The following is a 24,153-nucleotide window of genomic DNA, read 5'->3' as shown; positions in this document are numbered from 1 at the left end:
TACATATGCTCAGGCAAACAATTCATTGGCATAAAATACAATAAATAAATCTAAAAACAGCTTAAAGAAAATAGCTAGGATATCTGTCTGCCCCTCTTTTCCTCCCTCCCTTCTTCCTTCCCTCCCGTCTTCCCTCCCTCCCTTCTTCTTTTCCTCCCTTCCTTCCTCCTGTCTTTATAAAGTCTACTATTGTGCAGAGAAATTTCAGGTTCATAACAGCATTGCTGGAGGTTCAAGGATTTCCCACGTGCTTCCACACTGTATTCATGCAGTATCCTCACACATCAGTATCTCCCTCCTGGGTGGGCCAGGTGCTACACAGAGTTGTGCCCACCTGGTTCATCATTAGCTCTCCTTCATTCAATCAGTCACTTTCATTCATTCAACACTCCTGACAACCTACTAAACGCTAAGCACTACACTTCTTTCTTAACCCCTCTCAAGATTGTTCTCTTTTCTCCTTTCCCTTCTCTTTCTATTTCTTTTCTAAAATAGCCTTCTTCATTCTATTTATTTTACCCAAAATAATAATAATAATAGTAGTAGTAATAATAATAATAATAATATGGCTCACCCTGCAGTCCCAGCATTCGGATGATGGAGGCAGAACTGCCACAAGTGCAAGACTGTTTGTCATAAGTGCATTTTTATGACAATGAATATACATTGACTCATTATATTAAAACATATGTGCTATTTTATTTTATGATAACCTTAATTTTAATCAGTTTTCTATTGGTAAGCAGTGTGTTACGCGACTATCACCAACACGAGTCTCTCATTATGATATCGAGCAGAATGCTTAGCACATATGTATGCCATAAATTTGGCACCCATTTATATTTTTCTTTAATAGATCTTATTAGTAAAGTAGAGAGAGGAAGAATTACACAGGGAAAATATGGGGGAGAGCATCTTGGTAAAAGGTGGTTGCTTAGACTTAATGCTTCGTGGAGTTAGAGACCTTGAACTAAGGACCCCACTGCTGTTACAGTTATTGAACGCGTGGCTCGGGATGAAGATCCTATGAACAAGAGGTTGGCAGAAATAACCCATAAGCTTTTTAAAGAAATAGCCTATCAAATCGCCTCTTCCACCATCAAACAAACCTTTCGAAGATGGGTTAAGATGTTTCATACCAAAAAATTGAAGCCCATTTATGACTTGGCCAATATTATTAAGGAAATTATGGAAGACTTAGAAGTAAGTGCCGAAGATAGCCCGGTGGATCTTGCTAACAAGAAATCCGAATATACCTTTGAAAATCACGATTTGTACTTAACCTCAGACCATGTTTAAGTCCTTTTCTGAGGAATACTAAAAGTTGTCACCAGCCCTTCTAGTTATTAAAATATATGAATCTGAGAAGTCTGCCACCTGTCTGACAATAAGAAAACCCTTTCTATGCAGCACTGGAAATCTAGATGCATTCTTACGCTCTCTTGGCCCAGCTGGGCAGACACTGTTTCCATCCTGTCTTAACATCCTGGTTGAAAATTTCTCCCATTTCCTTTATCAGATTGTACCAAAATCATTGCCTTCTCTTTTCTTACTGAACAGACTTTTTTTTGAAAGCACGCACCGTAGAACACACAGCACCTGGCATCTGATGGAAAAAAAATAAAACCACTCTGAACACTTGCCAGATGAGTTCAATGCAGATAGAACATATCACTTTCATGCTTTGTGACATGTGAGTAGTGGTATGTCATCGCCACATACTTGTAAGCGCTACTTAACAGAAATCATGGACGGTTGATTATTTGACTGGGAATGGACAGAAACACTATGTATTAATTGTGTCTGAGTTATTTCCCATGCATCTGGCCATGTATAATGCTCATGGTTATATTTTAATGCCAGGATTACAAAGGAAGACAATCTCTGTAAGGGTTGACCAAAGGGCAGAGAGCTTGTGCCAGGCAATGTGTACTGACAAACAGTCCTGCTAAACTCTCCAGAGCTCTTTCTCCCCAGACATAGCTGAACAAAAGGTCTGAACTGCAGAAATTATTGCTATATTAGACAACCAGGTCTATGATATCTAAACTCTATCTAGAAGATACTTACATAACATGTTTCTTGAGGTTTTTTTATTTTTACAAAATTGAATTCAAATGAGTATCAACAGATGAATGACAAACTAAATGTAGAATTATCTAAAATGGAATATTGTTAGATATTTTTAAAAATGAATAAAATACTAACACACCAGCCTGAAAATATTGCATTACTAAGCGAAAAGATCACACATGGCATGGTTCATTGTACGTGAAATATCAGGAATACGTAAACCTGTAAGCAACAGACAGGATGCTAAAGGCATCCAGAAATTATAGAAGGAGGAGAACAGGAATAAGAACTTGATAGATCTCCTTTGAGAGTGTTGGAAATATCCTATAACTGCACAGAGGTGGTTGTTCTCCAACATCCTAAATACACTAAGTCCCACTGAATATAGATTGTAAAATAACTGACTTTGTGTTGTATATACCTCGCATCAACTTTTTAAAGAGTGATAGAACACAGGCCCACTCTGCCGGAGCCACAGAAATCCTGACCCTACATGACTTCCTGACTACACCAGTTACCACCCTGAGCCAGGGTCCTCTCAGGTGAGAGTTGTTTTGGCCTCTTCTGGAACGTGTCCCTCCCTCTCCACGGGTAGTCACGGTCCAAGAGGATTCTCTCTGGAGCTCCTGGTATGTGACCTTAGGTGACCTTCGACAAAAAGGAAAACATTTGCGGGTTGGGTCCTCTCTGTTCAAAGTGTCCTTACAAGGTCCAAGCAAGACCAGCCTGTGGATATGTTTTTTTTTTTTTAAATGGTATCAATATGAAAGTCAGGGAGATAAACGAGCCCACATCCCCAAGCAAAACCCCTTTCCCAGGCTGTGTTTACACTGTGGGAATAGTTCATCACTTGAGCTCGATTGATCGTTACGAGAAGCCCTCTCTATGTATTTTCAAAAGAGGAAGAGACTCTATGACTTCTCTGTGTGGAGTTCCCTGCTAAGCACGTGCTTCTGAGGAGATTTCATGGCGAACACTCCACCATGCAGGCCATGAGCTGCTCACACCCCACATGCCACACACCCCTCATGCCACACATGGCCTCCATGGGACAAGCCATGACCAAAGTTTCCGCAGTGGATGCCAAGCAGAAGGGAAGACTCCAGCTTCAGCAGCTCTTGCCTGACAGGAAATCTAGTGCCTCATACAACGTGCCCGATTCCTTCCTGGTGAAGAAACTCAACTTCGCCACTGCAGACAAAAGACCCCTCATACACAGCAAAGCCTTCCTATCCCACCACCTACATGGGCACCTGGATGTTTTCTCAGACCAGGCCCCATGCATCAAGGCCTGGTTCAGGAGACAGAATCACGAGGTATGTTTCCATGTGAAGATCTCAGTGCTGCGGATCAGCCTCCCCATTCTTATCCTGTTTCCCCTTCAGAAACATCTGCCGCCTTAAGGCCTGGAAATACGCTACTAAAAGCTTGACTGCTGGCTCTGAAACATTTCTATGAAAATGCCAAAAACTTGAGCTCAGGAAGTCTGTGACAGCAAACCTTGGTTGTCAAATTGACTGGATCTATAACCAAGGGAACGAAAATCAGTTGGGCGTGTCTGTGAGGGATTGTCTTGATCGGTTTAACTGAAATCTAAAGGATCACCCTAAAGGTGGCAGATGAGGAAAGAGGAAGTACAAGAGAGAAAGGCTTTTGGCTGTTGTCTTCATATTGTGCTGGCAAGCTCATCTACTGGCCTGGCATTTGGCTGTTGGCGCTGCTGCTGCTGCTGCTGCTGTTAACACTGCTGCATTTTTTTCCACTGACGTTAGGACCCAGTTTCATTGGCCCTCCTAGATAAACTGAAGACCAGTGGCTCTTCAGCAATGCTGAGGAATCTTGTGTTGGGAAACCCTACAATTAAAGTTGTTGTTCCACCATTGTCCCGATGGCTCTCTAAGCTCAGGACAAGATTTCCTCTTCTCTTGTCTGGTACTATTTGGAGAATATCTCTAGGCTCAGATGCCGGACCCTATTTTGGGGATGACCTTGCGCAGAGCTCCCAGAAAACACCGTGGGACTCAGCAGGTAAGTCCTGCTCTTTTCTCCTCTCTGCATGATAATTAGGGCTGTGTCGTGACCAATCAGCCCTTCTTGCCCATAAGCCTAAGAACCTGTATGATACCTTACGCCTGGGACAATAAAATGAACTGACTCTCTGAAGCTGACTCCCGGAAGTTCTTTCCTTCATGGCTGTCCAAAACCTGGCCACCTCTTCTGTTTCCATGGGCCGGTGACCAACTGCTTCCAAGGAAAAGGAGACCTACACTCATGATCTGAGAGGGTACTGGGTTCATAACTCCTCCAATGTGAATTCACCGGCTGCTGGACTACCTGTAAACCAATCTAAGAAATCCTCTCGTAAGATCTGTTTCTTCAATCAGTCCTTTTCCTCTCAGGGGCCCCTAGTATGGAACCAAGAGAATGAATAACATAACAGAATTTCCCCCATATCACTAGAGTATTCCCCTGTCATCTTGTTACTGCTTGTAGTTTCAATTCTGGGGCCTTTATATAACACGTGCACTCCTTAGTCATGGGTAGCCCACAGTGCAACACCATTAACACCACATGTTAGATCTACATTCCCAAATGCTCGAGTCCTTTTTATTCTATTAGTTTTCATTTTTATTATTTCCAACCTAATGGAATTCCTGATGCTGTCTTTGTTTTTTGTTCTCATAGTGAAATCTCCCACTATTATGACACTATATTCTTTGGCTCATTGTTAAATTCCACCCCGTTTTTATGTACTGCAAAGTCAAAGAATCTGCCAACTAAAACTATAAAATGGCATCGTTACAAGACATGTCTGTATTTAAGAGAGGGTTAAAGTGCAATTCAGTTAACTATGCTAAGTAAAAGTTTGATTAATTTATTTTTAAAACAATGTATGCATGTACAATGGCATATACTTAAAAATTTCAGAAATAGACACCAAAAATCATAAGTTTCAAAATCTAAGGAAAATAAATGAAACTTATAGATACTACCCTTTTTATTTTCACTTTTTACTTTTAAACTTTATTTGTATGTATTACTTTTCTGTGTATCATTCCAACTCAGAATATAAATACTATAGGAGTGAACCCTGAATTTCTTGCCCACTGGAACCCCACATCCTGTCATGTAAGGAGCACTCAGATAGATACATGTTGACCAAAAGAACCAATTTGAAACAAGTCACTGTACTTGAGAAGAAATGTAAATCCCTCTGTGGAGGGGCATATGGGAGTGTTTGAAGGGAGGAAGGAAATGGGATTACAAAATTATGTAATATAATCTCAAAGATAAAATTAAGTTTTAAAAAAGCTGCTTTCTTGTAGTGTTTTGGAAAAAAAATGGCCCCCAAAGGGCTATTAGGAGGTCTGGCCTTGTTGGAGTTGGTGTGACTTTGTTGAGAAAAGTGAGTCACTGTGGGGGTGGACTAGATAGTCTCCTTTGCTCAAGCTACACTCATTGTGGTACACAGTTCACTTCCTGTTGCCTGTGGCTCAAGATGTAGAACCTTCAGCTCCTTCTCCAGCACCATGTCCTCCTGGACACAGTCATATTTCCAGTCATGATGATAATGGACTAAACCTTTGAATTGTAAGTCACCCCAATTAAATGCTTTTCTTTACAAGAGTTGCTACGGTTATGGCGTCTCTCCACAGCAATAGAAACCCTAACTAAGATGTTTCCCAACATTCATCTCCAAGCTCTTTGCTGATAAGTGCTCCATCATATTTGACATCAAGTTCCTGGAACTTTGCAGAGCTGTCAGACTGTAATAGGAGCGAGACAAATGTTTTTGGAAATTCTGAAACCACGGTAATGAAGAGAAATTTAGGTTCTGTAGATTGAGCCTGAAATAGTGAATTTTGAGCAGGGTCGTGAGTTAATTAGACTATGAGGAAAAATTGGTTTGGAGGTAATCTGTTGTGGGAAGCAGAAAGGGAAATATAGCCAGAATTACCACCATGGTTTTGGGGAGTGGGTGTTAATTGAGAATTTTTGTCAAGACTGGTGGTAGGAATGGGAGGGGGTGTGGTGGGGAGGGGATAGCACTTCCATACCATAAATATTTCCCCATACAATTTTAGATCCACCAAAAATATCAATATCCTCTTTAGATTCCAGCTCACTAAACATAGAACAAGATCTAAAAAGAGAACCCCTACAAGTTACCACTTTAAAGAGCCTTAGACACCCAGAAACTCACAAAGCTGAAAGAGAATCCAATATTTTGTCCAAATGTCTGTTTTCAGAAAGCTCTGCAGATTCTTCCATGCTATCTTCCCTCTGTACTCCATCCTTTGCCAACTTAACATGAAAAAAAATTAATCCAGTTGAATTTTTAATATATATGTTGAAAAACAATGCAAAAATAATTTTGGAAGTTTTAGTCAAAGAATATGAGAAGTGTAAATTTATAATGGAAATGTGTGATTGCAATTAGTTTCCGAGACATATATTTATGAGGCCATAAGATCTCAGCTATTCCACGGTGTCAGCAAATCTCATTCCTAATGTTTTCAGCTCCCTTTTTTGCCGTGTGATTTCTCACTCTCTTTTGTTCCTTCTCACATTTGTAAGTATGAAAAATATCTCAGAATAAACCATTCCTTCACATACTATCAGACACAAAGGGGGCACTAAAAGTCCCTCTTAAGAAGAGGAGGCTGGAGGAAGCCCAGTGTAGTAGATGTTGTCTGGGCTGACAGAAGAAGGGAACGCTGCTTCCATTACATAAACTAGCTAGTTAATTTTACAGAGTGCATCACAAAGACACAGAGGGCATAAACCAAGCTATGTGCAATATTACAAAGCATACACACAACATTAATCATTTAAGTAACTAGATAGCATTTTAGAATTCATAAATCTTTAATTCAGTTTCCATTCATAACACATTCATCATTCCACAGATGTGCTGACTGATAAAAATCTGTACACTCATTCTGGCAAAGAAACATTCTCTACTCAGAAAAGTTTAAAATAAATGAAACCACTCAGAGAAACCCACAGGGATTTTAAGCATTGGTTATGCTCTTATCAAATGAAGATATTATTATTATTATTATTATTATTATTATTATTATTATTAGTTTGATTTTTAGACAGGGTTTCTCTGTGTATCCCTGACTGTGGTGGAACTTGCTCTGTAGACCAGGCTGGCCTCCAACACACAGAGATTTGTCTATCTCTACCTCCTGAGTTCTGAGAATAAAGGTGAGTCCCCCACCACCAGGCTTAAATCAAGAATTAGTTTTAAATAGAGATCTCAGATTGATAGCTTACTGATACACCTAAATCCTTGGAAAAACAAGAACAAACAACTCCCTCAAAAGGGAGGGGGGAGAGGATGACCTAATCATGATCAGGACTAAAATTAATGAAATAGAAATAAAAATATTGATCAAATGAAGAGTTGGTAGCAAGACTGACAAATCTTTAGCCAAATTAACAATAAGAGTATACAAATTAATAAAATTAGAGTTGGAAAAAAGATGTTACAACAGACACCAAGAAAAGTCAGAGACTCATAAAAGATATACTTTAAAAATCTGTATTTTACCAAACTGGAGAATTTAAAAGAAATGGATGTATTTCTAGATATATTTGGCTCACCAAAGCTAAATCAAAATGAAATAAATAATTTAAATAAACTCATAATTATCTGACAAATCATTGATGTTAACTTCTAACTCGCCACAATTTTTATCTTGTTAAACTATAACAACAAAGTAGTAGGCTAGCCCAGCTGATTCAGCAGCTGCCGTCAGTTTCCTGTGCACACCCAAGTTTACGTCTAGGTTGAACATAGAGCTATCACATAATCCACATGACAACATCCCGAAGACAAACAGTTTTTAATTCCCCACCCCCATTTCAGATAAAAACACAGAGAATTTCTCAGGACCTTCAACCTAGTAGAAAGTTGAAAATATCTAACCCCCACTTTCTGGCTCTAACCCACCCAGCTCTCGATTGTTTGGTTCTTCCGCGTCCTCTCAGGCTCACCATGTGAGATCCTCATACCTCGTTACTCTAGCACCTACGTTCACCTGAAGGTCCTCATCATCAAACCTTTAGCATCGGAATACCCTCAACAATAATAATTGTGTTATAGAAAACATATACCATGATTCTGCTTTGTGTGTGTGTGTGTGTGTGCACGTGTGGTGCATGTGTATGCAGTATAGGCACCTATGTGTATACAGTTGTACACATCCATACATGTGCTTACATGGGGGCATTATGTGGTTTGCTCTATTATGTTTCATTCTGTTCCCTTGAGACAAACCTCCTCATCCTGTTCTTATCTCCAGCACAGGGGTTACAGGCAGGCATAGCCATGCCCAACAGTTAGTCGTCTGTTTGTTTTATGGTGTAGGTGCTGAGGATTCAAACTCAAGTTCCCATGCTTGTACAGCGGGCACCTTACCCACCAAGCTATCTCCTCCGCCACATATATCCCTCTTTTAAATAAAAAGAAATCTTTGGATTTGTTGACTTCATTTCTCAAGAACTGGTCACAAACTAAGCTAGACTTAAGTATATGGGAAAGTACTAGCCCTGGGCATCTGAGGACATATGGTTTTATTTTCCCTATATCAACCCCTGGTATAATCTATGAAATACTTTTATTTGTCATTGAGTCAATATTTATCAAGCACTTCCTCCTTAGCAATGCTAGGAATACAGTATCAAGCAGAACGGGCACATAAACTTTACATAAACTTTATTACTTACCATGGATACAATATCAAGTAAATAAACATACAAGTGTAATTATAAGTTATGTATGCAATGAAAGCAAACACAGGGTACTCATATTACCCTAAAGAAATCTAATATAAAATGGAGATTTGAAAGTCTTCATTGGCAGAAAAGTGAGCATTACAATGAACTTCATCCCCGGAGGACTTGAAGAAAATCCTTAAGACATGAGAAATACCATATGTGAGGGAGACTGAGGTGGTGGTTTCCTGGTATGTTTACAACACAAAGACAGCCAGGGTGGATGGGCTTAGTACCTGAGGGGCAGAGATGTAGGATGATACTTGAATTGTTGACGGTGGCATAGGATGTTCTGACTATGCGGGGTTATTCCAAGGTCATTGGAAAGTCACTGAGGAACGCTGAGTGGAAAAATAAGATCCCAATTGAGATTTAAAGAAATATCACTTCGACTTTTCTGAAATGGCCATAGGTGAGAACACTTGTAAATAGGGACACTAGTCAGGCTGTGTAGAAGACCAAGAAAGAAGAGGTTGTAATGGACTATACTCTGGTTTGCAAAACAGACAAGCCCCACCAGCCATGATGGACAGCCCACACTAAGCTCCAACTGTCCTAATAATGGATGGTTCATCTGCTCTATAAGACCATGGATGGCTGACGCCACAGTAAGCACACAAATGCTTATGTTTGCAAGGGAAGACTGACAGCTCCTTCCACATCTGAAGGTCTGTCCAGTTCCTGACTCTCTTTGCTGTAGCCAAACTCTCCTGTGACAGCCTAGCCCCTCATGTGCATTCTTTTCCTTTACTCCAGCCCGAGACTCCAGAAGCTCTGCCAGGTGCTCACCCAGCTTTCTATGGTCTATAATTTTCCTTCATGACCTTTGATAATAACTTAAACTGCGGGGAAGCCAGCCAAAATGAAACGCAAACATCTTGTATTTTGGACATAGATTCCCTATGTCTTAAAAATTGAAAATAAAGGATGAAGGAAACCGAGACAGGTTCCAACTTTAGTGTTTTATTACACTGCCAGGCGGCAAAAGCTGACAGACTAATGAAATGTTTAAGAGCAGGAATTTTGGATTGAGTGAGATGGAGCTTAAATCCTTATGTAACTTAGCTGTTACATAAATCATTCATTTAACTCAAGGGCGGGGAATAGAAGCACTGTCTAAATACCCAAAACTAAATTAATTAGCACAATCTTTAGAGTCTGTTTAACAATAAATGTTGCTTTCTGGGTTGGAGTTTTTTCATAAGCAATATGAAAAAATATTGACTTCATTTACTATATCATTTTTTAAATTTTTTTTAGCACAGTTCATTTTCTATCCAGTGACAGAATTATTCGATCATTTCAGGTTGTTGCCCAGCTTTATGTGCAGTATTTCAGGAGGCTCAAGTGGGAGGTAGGGAGGTACACGAGCAATAAAACTGCTGCTTAGTCATCATCTAGGACCTGCAGTGAAATTTACTGAGTCCAACTGAAGCTTGTCATCATCAACCATTGGGTCACAGGGGACCCTATTCACCCCAGGTCACAGAGGACCCTATTTACCCCAGATCACAGGGGACCCTACTCACCCCAGTTCACAGGAGACCCTACTTACCCTATCTCGAGATCTGATCACACTGAGCTCTCAGCCAACCACACTTCTCTGACTCATGATAAACGTTTTTATTCTGCTAAGCATCCAACTCGCGAAACTAGGTAGTATTATTTATCTATGGCACCATACCCTCTATATTCTTATTTCTAACCCCATGCCGCTTGCGAGGAAACTCCCAGCATCATACAAGCCTCTATGTGCTTTGCTGTCCAGAAAGAAAGGCAGCAGGTCCAAGTCCTCTCTACAACAAGAGCTGCAGATCCTAGGGGTGCATCTGTCCTTCAAGCAAACACTGGGGAACAGCAGCCTGGACACAAACCCTGCTTCTCTCTCTTCCCTGAGAGACAAGCCTGATTGCAGAGAGTTACAAAATAAACTGCTGTTCTTTTGTGCCTATGACTTGCGTCTAGAGCTCAAGTTTTAAGTAGTCTGCTGTGCTTAATTCTGTTGTGCCTTCTCGGGGTTGTTAAGTCCCTACAGTTTGACAAGGAATAATGATGGTACAGTAAACACTGAAAGCCAAAAATCAGTTAATGTATCAAAGTATTGTTTCAGTAGGTAGTTGTCCTCATAGACTGTCTTAATCTGCTGAATTTGTTAATGCAAACAAGTCTTATGAAGCAGTGATTATGCCTTTAGATTCTGAGCGTTGCTAACTTGGGTTCAAGTGCAAGTTTTACCACTTCAGACTATATAGCCTTGGGTGAGTGGTTATGACTTTCAGTGCCTCAGTTTCCCCATCAGTATCATTAGAGTGACAGTAACAGTTCCTTTTCTCACAGTGTTTCTTTTGTGCTGAATAAGGTAAAAAAAAAAAAAAACAGCAATAAAAAACCCAAAAAACAAAAAACCATAAACTGTCCAGAACGCACAATAAATGCAATATGAGTGTTTGCCACTATGACTGCTCTGTAGCCATGTGCTCTCCTAGTTGCTGAGGTCGGTGGCTAAGCACCTAGGAGTTGATCTATAAGAAGTGAGAAAAGCAAACCACTTTATCCATCCCAAAAGAAAATGAGTTTTGACACATACAATGATACTGAAATGCCTATGCTTAATCAGCAGAGTCAAATATAGAAGATAAATTTAAAATGAGTTAATCAAACATAGTCAGTCCCTCGTCTTCATATATTCAAGCTTTACTAAATGCATCCTTGGAGTCGTCTTATACGAGATACTTCACTGGATGTTGTGGAATAGTTCTGGATTCATGGTCCTCACCACCTGATAAGGGAAGACAGACAAACAAACTGAGAAAGAGCAAACGCCCTGGTAGGTGTCCAGGCTTCACGGTGTTGCAGATTGCCAGCTTGATCATGGGGTATACAGGTGAGGGGTAGAGATGCAGAATTACACTGGATCATGAGTTTATGCTAAAAATAGTAAAATTATAAGACAAAGAAATATTTTTCTATAATTTTGATATTACTAGGAAAGAACGAACAGTCATGTTTGACTGGGGAGGATGGAGGAACACTGTTCCTAGAAAAAGGACATGTGATCATGGAATCTATGCCTCCACTAATGCATACTTTGGTAAGGTCTGTGACCCAGTGTGGATCGTTACCATTAAGTACTGTCTAGTTCGGTAATGAATGATAGTTTTCAGTGTAAAATACGTGTGCTGGATATGCTGTTAACATTGTGTGGCCTTGAAATCAGCCTCCTATGAGCTATAGCTGGCTTTGGCAAAATGGAGTGTGGTGAGGACTAGAGGCATTGCATAGATACCACTTGAAAAGGTCAGCCATCAGTCAGTAATATAATAGGGACGACTCCAAGTGTTACTCTACACTGAGTACAGAGTCCCATTAAATGTAACCATTTAATCCCAGGACAATGATGTGGTATGACTATCAATGCCATTATTTTGAATTGAAAAAAAAATGTTTAGAGTGAACTGTCCCACCCACTATCAAAGATCTACAAGACAGTAAGAGAAGTTATTTGTGCTTTTGCCATCTCTGGTCTACGGTATCCACCATCAAGTGGATACTTGCTACATAAATAAAAAAAGACTTACAGAGTAATTAGTTCGCTAGCTTCCTACTCAATACAAGCCAAGCTAGTATCTGTCAGTCCAGTAAAGCACCCAAAGACCCTCGCCTGACTTAACTCTCCCTCGGGTCCTTGGCAGACCCAAACCCAGCTCTCAAACCAACTTTTGATGGCCAAATCAAAACGGGAATCTCAGAATCAGGGACAAAGTGATACATTTCACTAAGGATTTCAACTCACAATACTGTCAACCAACTGTCAGGCATTGTTCTAAGAGCTGAAGGCCACAGAAGTGAGCACTGTTCTTAAACACATATTGCCTTTATTGAGATTTGATCCTAGCAGAAGGTAGAGGAATGACAGAAAACAAAAGATAGTAAGTGATTGACTGTGGTGCCTGATGGTGTCAATCAAGGAGAACAAAGCAAGAAGCAAGGAGAGAAAATCCGAACAGAAGTGATTTGTGTCACTGCAATCCCTTCCTACAAGCATCTTGGCTGTGAGATCAGAAAGGGGCATCTCCGTGTTGGATGCATGGCAGGAAGGCTAGGTTTCTTCTCAGTCCAGGAAATCCCTCATTTCCCCAGGAAGCCATAATGAATAAAACCTTGTATATTTGGAACATGGATCTCTGTCTGCTACCCAGAAAAATGTTGCTTGCTAAAGAACTTGACCATCTGTTTTAAGAAAAGTGGCAAAGTTCAGGGACAATGGAAGGCTTATAGGTTATAGGTTTTTCCTGCATAAGGGTGGGGATGGCTCTGATTGTTTGCTTAAGGCAGTGGTTCTTGACCTTCTCAATGCTGTGATCCTTCAATTCAGTTCTTTGTGTTGTGGCGACCCCTAACCAGAAAATTATTGTGTAACAACTTCATGACTGTAATTTTGCTCATGTTATGAATAATAGTGTAAATAGTTGATATGCAGGATATCTGAAATGCAAACCCAAAGGGATCATGACCCACAGGTTGATAAGCAGTGATTTAGGGGATCCAGTTAATATACCCACCACCCTGCTGGGAGGAAGATTTTCATGGTATATCTTATCCAGAGTTGCCTAGTTGTGTAGCAAATGTCATATGCTAGGTTCTGTACTGTCCTTGGGAACTTTCTACCCATGTAATTTGATTGTCATATTAAACTAAGGAAAAGTCACAAGAAGAAGACAGCATTGTGTGAGCAGATAAACCTGTCATGCTTTAGAGCACATTTACTTCTTAATAGGCCTATATTCTTCACCTTGAGATCAGGGATTGTATTTTATAGCTTGAAATGTCTCATTTATTATCTTGGGTGACAGTTTTTTTTGTTGCAAAAGATAATCTACGCAGTAAACTGTAAAGTGACCTTTAATTGCTACTGACACTATTAAACTTTTGGGTTTTTTTTTTTTTTTTTTTTTTTGCAGCACTACAAAGTTGTTTCAAGTTTTCTCCCTTTATATTGTGGGCTTTGCTGGCCTTGCTAATAACCTTCAGCCCCGTCCTTAACACTTCAGCCTCATGCCCATATCACACCACAGGCAGGGTCAACAAAAAGAATTACATTTTCAAGTAATCCTGCTCAAACACCAGACATTTGTTTTTTCATACTCCTGAGCTGAGTCTAGGATCGATCTGCATCTAGTTCCTTCTGTCCTTGACTTCTAGGTGGTTCCTATCCTCCTGATCTTCTTTCTCATACAGACCTGTCCAGGACTGGCCATATTCTAATGACATCATTTAACCATAATTAACTCTTGAAAGGCCCTATCTGTAAACACAGTTACATTTTGTGCTACTGGGGGTTATTAGGAGATCAACAAAGACAGAAATTATGGTGGGGTACAACTCAGCTCATAATGACTTCATTTCCACCACTCTTTACCTTTCACATTGCTGGGGCTTGTTCCCTTTCCATCTCTTCTATTCAGATCCTTTATCTTTCATCTCTGCCACCATTACAATAAAGGCCACAGTTCCACCATTTCCCTGTCACAAAATTTAAGGAAATGGAACCCTTGCTTAGCATAATACACATAATTGCGGTCAATTGTTATGCTCTTTTAACTTACTGAGAAGCTGCCTCTAGCAGGGGAGTTGCCTTTAGACTTCAGACCTGTCTCCGTTAGGGTTTCTACTGCTGTGAAGAGACACCATGACCACCACAACCCTTATAAAGGGAAACATTTAATTGAGGTGGCTGGCTTACAGTTTCAGAGGTTTAGTCCATTATCATCATGATGATAGCATGGTGGCATGCTGGCCGACATGGTGCTGGAGAAGTGGCTGAGAGTCCTACACCTTGCAGGCAACAGGAAGTTGGCTGAGACCCTATCCTGAGCATAAGAAACCTCAAAGTCCACCCCCACAGTGACACACTTCCTCAAATAAGGCCATACCCACTCAAACAAAGCTACAACAACTAATAGTGCCACTCCCTATGAGCTTCTGGGGGCCAATTACATTCAAACTAACTCAAGAACTCTACATGTTTATTATGTCAGGCATTTCTCAAGACTTTTTTGTCCAGTGACAGGCTGGCTGCTCTAATGTTTGACAGAATAGAAAGAGAACAGAGAAAAAATAGTTCAAGTGTAAAACTTTGCACTTTAGGGGACAGTTAGAGAAAACACCACAACTATTGGGGGTTACTACTATTTATCCCATGCTATAAAAATGCCTACAGAAGGAACAGAAAGCTAGAAGTTCACTCATGGGAAGCTCCCTCCGTGGAAGGGAAGCTCAGTTGAGAACTCCAGCTGACCACCTTAATCTGCCCAGTCTGTCTCCATTTAGAAACTGATTTGATGATTCTGCCATCTCTCCTACTTGCTCTAAACACCTGATTTGATGATGTTTGCTCTCTATCTGTAACTTGGCATTTATTCTTTTATTTTCACTTCCTATATACTTACTAAATAGGTTTAGGCCATGGTTTAAAATTTCTCTGTGCCGTATTGTGGTTTACCCTGCTGGCAGCAACAGAAGGCACATTGGAATCAGTTGGAAGTCAGACACTGTTATTTTTAATCTAAATTTATATCTTATTATTTTACCAATAAAGACTCAAGAGTCAGAGGCTGGAGTAAAAACCCGCTAGCTCAAAGAGGTTGAGGAGCAAGTAGCTGACCTTCTTCCTTAACTGGCATCTCAAAAAGAGAGATCTTTTACCACAGTTCCAATCCAAAAGGAACTGTCAAACTCTCTGTCGCTCCCTTCTACTTCCTGTGCCTTTCCCTAACTATTGTCCTAATTCACTCTTACCCTATATGGCTATTTCCTGTCAACTGGTCATTGGCTCTTCCTCCTGACCTCATGTTTTTTTTTTTTATTTAATTAACACAATCTTGGTGCTCACAGTGTAATTAGATACCCCCCAACAAATCACCTATCCAACTGACGTGACTTGCACATGATCTATATCTAGGTAATAGAGTTAAATCTTCAACTTCAGTCCACTAACCCATTATACCACCAATTTGACATTTAGCAAAGTTATTATTTTTATTGGGCCTGGTATCTTCACCAGTCAGATGGTTGGATGATAAAAAGCAGCAGAATATTGCATTCTAGATTTCCAGTGGAAAATCAGCACAGGGTCTATTACTCACACATGTAAGGCAAAAATCAGGAACCATATATTGGAGAGAGTTTTTGCTTTGATACTCTACACCAGTGATTCTCAACCTTCCTCATGGTGCGTCCCTTTAATACAGTTCTGAAGGCAAAGGCATAAGTCAAAAACAATCCCACACCAGTTTAGAATTATGATTAATAGAATGGTTATTTATTTAAAAGGGAAAAAACTTACAGATCACCGTCCCAGACAACAGCCCTCTGCGCAATCAGGAAGGGAATCTAGTCGCCAGAAGAGGAGCAGGAAGTAAGAGAGAGCGAGAAGGGAAGTGGCCGCTTTTATAAAGGGAGAGAGACCACACCCCAATGGGCTGGTATCTCAGCAGCTATTGGCTGAAGGAGCGGAAGGAGCTCCCGCAACACAGTTCCTTATGTTGTGGTGACCTGATGTGGGATTCCCCTTTGTATGCTGTGGAGACCATTGGTTAATAAAGAATCTGTGTTGGGCCTGGCAGGGCAGAATTGAGGTAGGTGGAGAAAACTAAACTGAATTCTGGGAGAAAGAAGCCAGAGTCAAAGAGAAGCCATCTAGCCCACCACCAGAGACAGATGTGTTGGAACCTTGCTGGTAGGCCACGACAACATGGTGATGTACACATTAATGGAGATGGGTTAGGATAAGATATAAGAGCAAGCTAGAAATATGCTTAAGTTATTGGTCACACAGTATTGCAAATAATATAGTTTCTGAATGATTATTTCATGGTCTGGGCAGCCAGGAACAAACAAGTGGCCTCATACCACAGTGACCCCAAACCATAAAATTATTCTCAACACTATTCCATAACTGTAATTTTGTTACTGTTATGAATCACAGTGTAAATTGCTGTGGAATAATCCTTTTGTACACTGTACAGATTTATCTCTTGAAATGGTTTAATTAAAAGCTGACTGGTTGATAGCTACGCAGGAAGTATAGGTGGAACAGCCAAACTAAGGATGCTAGGATGAAGAAGGGCAGAGTCAGAGGAGATGCCAGCACATGCAGAGGAAATAGGATGTGTAGAAAAATGAGGTAACAAGCCATGAGCCACATGGCAGAGGGTAAATATGAAATATGGGTTCATTTAAAATGTAAGACCTAGCTAGTAAAAAGCCTGAGCTATTGACCGAGTATTTACAATTAATATTAAGTCCCCCTGTCCGTTACTTGGAAACTGGTGGTCAGGAAAGAACAGTCTGCCTACAGTAAATATCTGATATGCAACCTCTGTGGGGGCTGCAACCCACAGGTTGAGAATCTCTACTCTAGAGCTCTTGTTTCATCAGGAAACAGATACAAATATTAAGTTTTTACAGCTCTAGCTTCTGTATACACAATGCAGCCAGAAATCGAGTGAAATTGAGCATCTGAGGCCAGAAGGAAGAGATGGCATTATTATCTCAGGTTGTCAAGCACCCTGACACTTCCACTTGTCAAGTTCTCTTTTTGACCACAAAAAACTATTGTGGACTGCCTTACATATTATTTTAACAGCAGAATGATGTCAAGAAGAGATCCTGCATTATAGATATGTTGCTATTAACTCCTATATCAAGTTGATAGCCTGCCGGGACTGCTTCACTCCAAAATATTAGCTCATTTGTATGCAAAGCAAATACTCATGAGTACTGCTATGCTTGGGCAAAGTAAGAAAGGAGGAGAACATACCATTAATAAAATAGTAATAAATTATAATTTATTGTGATTAGTTACCTTCAATGGTATAGTTTTACTACAATGTTTATAATACTAAATTCAATATAGATCGGGCCTTTAAACCAGTATACAGAGAAGCACAAGAGTTGGGATTCCTTCTGGAAGGGTAAATGCAAGAAAGTATGGAAGGGGCTGAGCCTGGTAGGAACAATCTCTTACTCAAAATTTAAACAGCCTTTATCTCATGCTCCTTCTTCCTGGCTAGAGTAAAGGTTCATGCGCCTGTTTCCTCAGTTTAGTTTTGAGTGACTGTCCAACATTTCCCACAATGTCACTGACTATAGCCCATTTCTGTAATCTGAGACAAAGGGAGGGGATAGTTTGTCTTCATGACCTTTGCATGACCACTGTTAGAAAATCTTCCCCAAAGTCTTTTGTCTTTTGAGAAAGGTTCATTTGAACCCCAAAATTCAAGATCAGCCTAATATAGGAATGGTTAGGAGGGAAGGAAGAGAATTTATTAAAACACACTTTGATCAAAAATATGATGATGGCTTGTTCAAAAATATGATGATGGTGCCATGGTTAAGAGCATCAATTGCTCTCACAGAGGACTCAAATTAGTTCCCAACACCCACACTGGGCAACTCACAACTGCCTATAACTCCACTTATAGGTATATTACCTCACTCATGTTATCACAGGCATACGTACTGATGGTTACAAACACACAAACAAAATACTCATATTCATACACAAAAATAAAACCTTTAAAAAAATAAAATGTCATAATACCTAATGTTTTGCACACCAACTTTTAAAAATAAAATTTTAAATGAGGAAGCCTAATGAAAAAATTTCAAAACCTCAAAAACATTTTTAAGCCTAGCAATGGTGGTATATACATTTAATCCCAGAGCTTGGGAGGCAGAGGCAGGTAGCTCTCTGAATTCAAGGTCAGTCTGGTTTATGAAGCAAGTTTCTTGACAGCCAAGATGGTTACACAGAGAATCCCTGCCTTTTTCTTTTTCTTTTTCTTTTTCTCTTCTCTTCTTCTTCTTCTTCTTCTTCTTCTTCTTCTTCTTCTTCTTCTTCTTCTTCTTCTTCTTCTTTTTCTTCCTTTTTTGTTTTTCCAGATAAAGTTCCTCTGTGTAACGGCTCTAGCTTCTAGCTGTCCTGGAACTCTCTCTTCATTAACCAGGATGGCCTTGAACTCACAAAGATAGGCCTGACTCTGCCTCCCAAGGGCTGGCATTAAAGGTGTGTGCTACCTCTGTCAGGCTGAGAATCCCTGTCTTTTAAAAAAAAATCCTTTTTAAAAGGGAAGGGGAAATAAAGAAAATTTAAAAGATAAAATCGAGTTTCAAACCAGATCTGCCTCATCTCAACCATTTCCCCTTGAGTTTTCTTAGTCTTCATTTCATCTCCTGCACTGTCCTCTCTCCCATCTCTTAAGTACCACAACACTACACTCAAGAATACCTTGGGCTTAACCCTGGCTCATGTAGCTGAAGAAGCTGTCACGTTTAAGACTAAGCACCTTACGGAAAGTTTTGTTCCTATATGAAGTTTATAGAAAATCCATCACTATGGTGCCACACATAAAACCGCTAAGATGAAGTTTTCTGGTAACTTCCAGTTTCTTGCATAAATTTCATATATTTTGCTCACCTATCTCATTTTTTAGTCAATGACTGTCATTTATTATCAGGTTTATACATAAAACCTCCAAATAGAAACAAAATGCTCTGTGCTCTGAGTCACTTCCCAAACTAGGTTATCACTGAATTAAGATGCTATAATAATTCATCTCAACAAGAGAATGAGAAACAATGGTATTTGTTGAAGTTTCTTAAATTTAAGTGCACATCATTGAGGAGAAACTGCTAAAAATGTGCCTCTTTTATGGAGCTAGTTTTCTTATTACTGATCATAAAACAAGGAATGTCCTGAGAACCTACTGATGAACAGAGCATCATGCTGGGTGCTGAAGAAAATCTAAGATGAAAGATATGACTGTTCCACTCTCCAAGAATCTGTTGCCTATTCTTAGAATTGTTTATGCAGGTTTAACCACAACAAAGTCATGAATAGTGGGTAGACAGAAAACTCAGATGTCAAGAGAGTAAAGACTACTCTCAAGCCCATGTCAGTCCCAGAAATGAAAAAAAAATATATCATTTGACTGCAAACTAGAGATAATATCACAGCTTCAACTCCAGCATCAGAAGAAGCTGAGTTACATGATTAACCGTGGTGCTTTCTACTCTCAAAGGAAAGGATCAAAGAGCAGTTGAATATCTTCCAGTACCTTGAGAAGCCAAGCCAGAAAATCCAGTTCACAAACGTACAAAGTACCAGGACTTCCTCAACCCTTGCACTCTGTTCTTCACATCGACTTGTTTCATCGGCAGTGAGGGCCACAGTAAAAAAAAAAAAAAGCTACCCCAGCATTTCCATTCCAACATGCAGTATTTTCATAAACTCTGAACTTTTTAAGGTAATTTCAAAGTCTTTTATCTTTTAAATGATAGCCTGTATAAATAATTTTTAAACTACTTATAAGTCAATAAATGATATTTTTCTCTTTTAAATGGCAGCCTAGGGTTGGGAGAGATGGTGGAATGGACTAATAACTCAGACTTATGTTTTAAATATAAAATATTGTTATCAGAAAGTTAGGGATAGGGAAAAACAATGTGGAGCGCACTTGAATGTGTGTACTTGAAGGTATTAGTGATTCTTAGAACGTTACCTGGTATAGTGTAGACAATTATTTACTATGTTAATAAATAAAAATGTGTCTGTGTGTGTACATGTGCTCACAAGTGTTATAGGGACAATAATTGTCTATGTCTGTCTTTTCTGGATCTTATAAATCTCTTTGTCCTCACTACCTCCTTCAGTGTTTGACACATAACTCATGTTCTTTGAATAAATCAACTAAGGTCCTTCTTTTTGTTGTTGCTATTGTTGTTGGTCTAAATATAAAAACATAGTTGCCCTGTATATAGTTCTCAGTGATACTGAAACTTCTTTATTGGAAAAGCTGATAATGGTAGACACAAGGGCTTATTTTTTTCTGTTTTTCTAATGCTAGGCAGGCATAGTTGACATTTATCAGCAACTATATTCCAAGAGGGTTAAATATCCAAAAAGTTCCAAGAATAGGCCAATAAAATGAAAAATTATCCTGCCCAAGGTATCTAGTGATATTAATTAAAATTTTAATCCTAAAATTTAATCCTAAACAATTATATGATTCAAAGTAAAGATCTTGTTTAATTGTCTGCTGTGACTCTTGAGCTAACATTAGCTCAAAAGGCTCCAACTCTGCTTCCTGCTAGCCTTATGGAATGTTCCTGGCTGCACTGTCAGACCCCACATGTAGAATGTAGGAACAGAACAGCCAAGAGCTCTGGGCTGAACTCTGAACTATGTCCCTGCTCCTAATCCCAATTCCAGCTCATATGGTCTGTAACCCAGTAGTTTATCTTGGCCACCAATGCCAAGCCCAACCAATACAAGAAATCTGCTAAGTCGCAATGGAAACTTTTTCATTCCACAGGGCTCTTGCTTAAGAAGGCTCTGATGATGGCTGTCATCCTGGTGACATCAGTCTCTCTGTCACCTCAGAAACAACTGTGGAAGCTTTAGGTAGGAACTCCGAGATGGAGTTACACTTGCAATGTGAGAACAAGTCACCTTAACCCTTGGCAGAGGACAGTGAGTGAAGGAAGCCCACGGGCAATGTGGTTGGATCCAGCTCTCAACCCAGTATTGCTCAACAATGCACTCGACAACCAAAAATCACAGTGAACCACAGCCTGACCTTGTTTTAAACACATGTTCAAATTTGCACTGGCTTGTTAGCTCCAGAACAAAATGCGTAATATCATCATCTATGTTCTAGAACATTTTGTCCTGTTTTCCCCAGTGAGAAAAAGTTGTTTGTGTTTTACACTGTTTATTCATTTGACTGTTGTTTCATCTTGGCTCTTTCATCCACTCACACATTGATCCCCTGCTCAACAGGATAAAGCATGCCAACTACTTCATGTATACATGCATCCATATTTTTCCTTAGTAGAAGTTTATTTTAGATTGTATAGCTATGTTTATATTGCTTGCATACGTATTTAAAAGAATTTTTTAATAATTGCTCATTATGACATTGAAAATGTAATAGCCATTTGTGCATCTTGTGTCTGCTTTCATGTTATCTGAGATTTTTCGAAGACATCTATTACAGCTGTAATACCCGCATTATAGCTTTTTAGCACCCATAGACCACCTTAAACAATTAAATAATCTATTCATTTCTCTCTCTCTCTCTCTCTCTCTCTCTCTCTCTCTCTCTCTCTCTTTGGTTTTTTGAGACAGGGTTTCTCTGTAGCTTTGGTGCCCATCCCGGAACTAGCTCTTGTAGACCAGGCTGGCCTCGAACTCACAGAGATCCGCCTGTCTCTGCCTCCCGAGTGCTGGGATTAAAGGCGTGTGCCACCACAGCCCGGCCTTCATTTCTCAAACAATAAACATTTGCCAAAGGCAGATACATGGTTTTGAAAACATCAACAACATAGAGACTCATCACTTGCAATGAAACCACCACAAGGATTTCAGTAGATTTATCAGCAGAGGCTGTAGGGTATCACTTTTCTAAGTGCTGAAAAGGGAAATTTTTTTCAGGATAATAAAACACTACATGAAAAGGAAATACTACTAGCTTATCACTAGGCCTACCTTATGTTTTAAATTGCAATGAGAACTTTCCAGTTGAAATAAAAAAAACTCAGAAATGGTATGAAATTACACTGGTAACACATGAATAAGTAGGAAAAAGGGCACTATAATAATAGAACAGTGGACCATTGTCTTCCAATTCTAGTATAAAATTTAAAACATAAAAGTGTGGTTTGGCAGGACCTGGAAACAATATAGACGCCCCTCAACCGAAGGCTAGATAAATAAAGTGTGGTACGTTTGCACAATGGAGTATTACTTAGCTATAAAAAACAATGACATCATGAAATCTGCAGGCAAACTGATAGAACTAGAAAATACCATCTTGAGTGAGGTAACCCAGACCCAGAAGACAAACACGGTATGTAGTTACTCATAAGTGGATACTAGATGTAAAATAAAGGATAGCCAGACCACAATCCACAGGTCCAGAGAAGCTAAGTAGTAAGGAAAACCCTAAGAGGGACACATGGACTGCCCCGGGAAGGAGAAATAGATGTGATTTCCTGGATAAACTTGGGGCAGAGTCAGTAAAAAGGGGGGATAAGGGATGAAAACATGAGGGAATGGGTTGGTGCAGTTGTGGAAGGGGTGGAGTGGGAGAGCAATGGAAGAGAGATCTTGATAGAGAACCATCAGGGAAATTCCCAGAAATGTACAAGGATGCCCCTCCCCCCAGCTAAGACTACTAACAGTAGTGGAGACTGGGCCTGAAATAGCCTTTTCCTATCATCAGATGGGTAACCACCCTGCCATCATAGAGGTAAGGTAGTCCAGCCAAAAAGAGGGAGGAGGGATTATATGAACAGGGGGAGTGATGTGCACAGCGTGCATGCCCCAGTCACAGGCACAGTGTGTTGTGCTGTTCAGAGGTTATTTAAACACATGTGACAAGCCGTGTCAACTGAAATAAGATGTTTGTATCTCTACCTATTCACCTCCTTTTCGAAGCCAGTGCTTTCTTTAAAACTCAAGTACACTGACAAATGGTCATTACTCTGCAGTTACTTTTAAACATGACCTGACACTGCCCATATGTCTGTCTTTCCACCCATACCTGTCATTATACAAGGTCACTTCCAATTGTTTCCACCTATTCTAGACTGTGAGGTGTTTTGTGACCATGCTCACACTGGGATGACTCTTTTGGAAAATACATATTCAACAACCTAAGTCTCAATTTTGCAGAATTATAAATACTTGAATAAAATGACAATTAAAGATATATGCATTAGATTACTCACAGAAAATAAGGCTTATAAAATAACTTTTTCAAAAGGCTTCAGTTGAAGTTAGATAACTAACCAAGTTTCATAAATGGTTTTAAGTGCTAGTTTATTTTTACTTTTCTGTTTACAATATACACATTTTAATTGTTGTTATTAGCACAACATTTTTCCTATCACATTTTTTGAGCTATACATTTTTCTCAACTCCCCTCCCCTCATCCCTTCTCCCCTTCTATTCTCTCCAGTGACCACCAAGCTCCCAATTTACTTAAGAGATCTTGTTTGTTTTTTTTTTTCTCCTTCCTATGTAGAGTCATGTATGTCTCCCTTATGGTCCTCACTGCTATCTAGGTTCTCTAGAGTTGTGGCCTGTAGGCTGGTTTTTCTTTGCTTTATGTCTAAAACATACTTATGAGTGAATACATATTATATTTGTCTTTCTGGATTTGGGTTACCTCATTCAATATTGGTTTTTTTTTCTAGTTTTTTTAAATTTTTTAAAAATTGGTTTTT

The 24,153-nt window shown here is 39.6% G+C and overlaps 1 protein-coding gene and 1 long non-coding RNA gene across 3 annotated transcripts in view; one reads left to right on the top strand and one right to left on the bottom strand.

Annotated features, from left to right (window-relative positions):
- The window catches only part of Mroh9 (maestro heat like repeat family member 9), a 77,522-nt gene extending 57,379 nt beyond the window's left edge, over positions 1 to 20,143 (top strand). The window contains exon 21 of one of the 2 annotated variants that reach the window (XM_050158390.1): positions 19,944 to 20,143. In XM_050158390.1, coding sequence (XP_050014347.1) covers positions 19,944 to 19,984 — 41 coding nt within the window. In that variant the 3' untranslated portion in view covers positions 19,985 to 20,143. Of the gene's footprint in view, positions 1 to 994; positions 2,818 to 19,943 lie in introns of those variants that run through there. The other variant, XM_050158389.1, reaches the window with a different exon arrangement.
- Positions 1 to 24,153, bottom strand: part of LOC126511328 (uncharacterized) — a 120,482-nt gene that overhangs the window by 19,462 nt on the left and 76,867 nt on the right. The gene's annotated exons all lie outside the window — the stretch shown is intronic.

The sequence above is a fragment of the Alexandromys fortis genome, unplaced genomic scaffold (genome assembly GCF_014885135.2).
Source record: "Alexandromys fortis isolate MF-2015 unplaced genomic scaffold, M_Fortis_MF-2015_v1.1 scaffold_97, whole genome shotgun sequence".
In the NCBI taxonomy this organism is placed as follows: domain Eukaryota; kingdom Metazoa; phylum Chordata; class Mammalia; order Rodentia; family Cricetidae; genus Alexandromys; species Alexandromys fortis.
The sequence above is the reverse complement of the archived record's forward strand: the minus strand, read 5'-3'. Positions and strand labels throughout refer to the sequence as shown.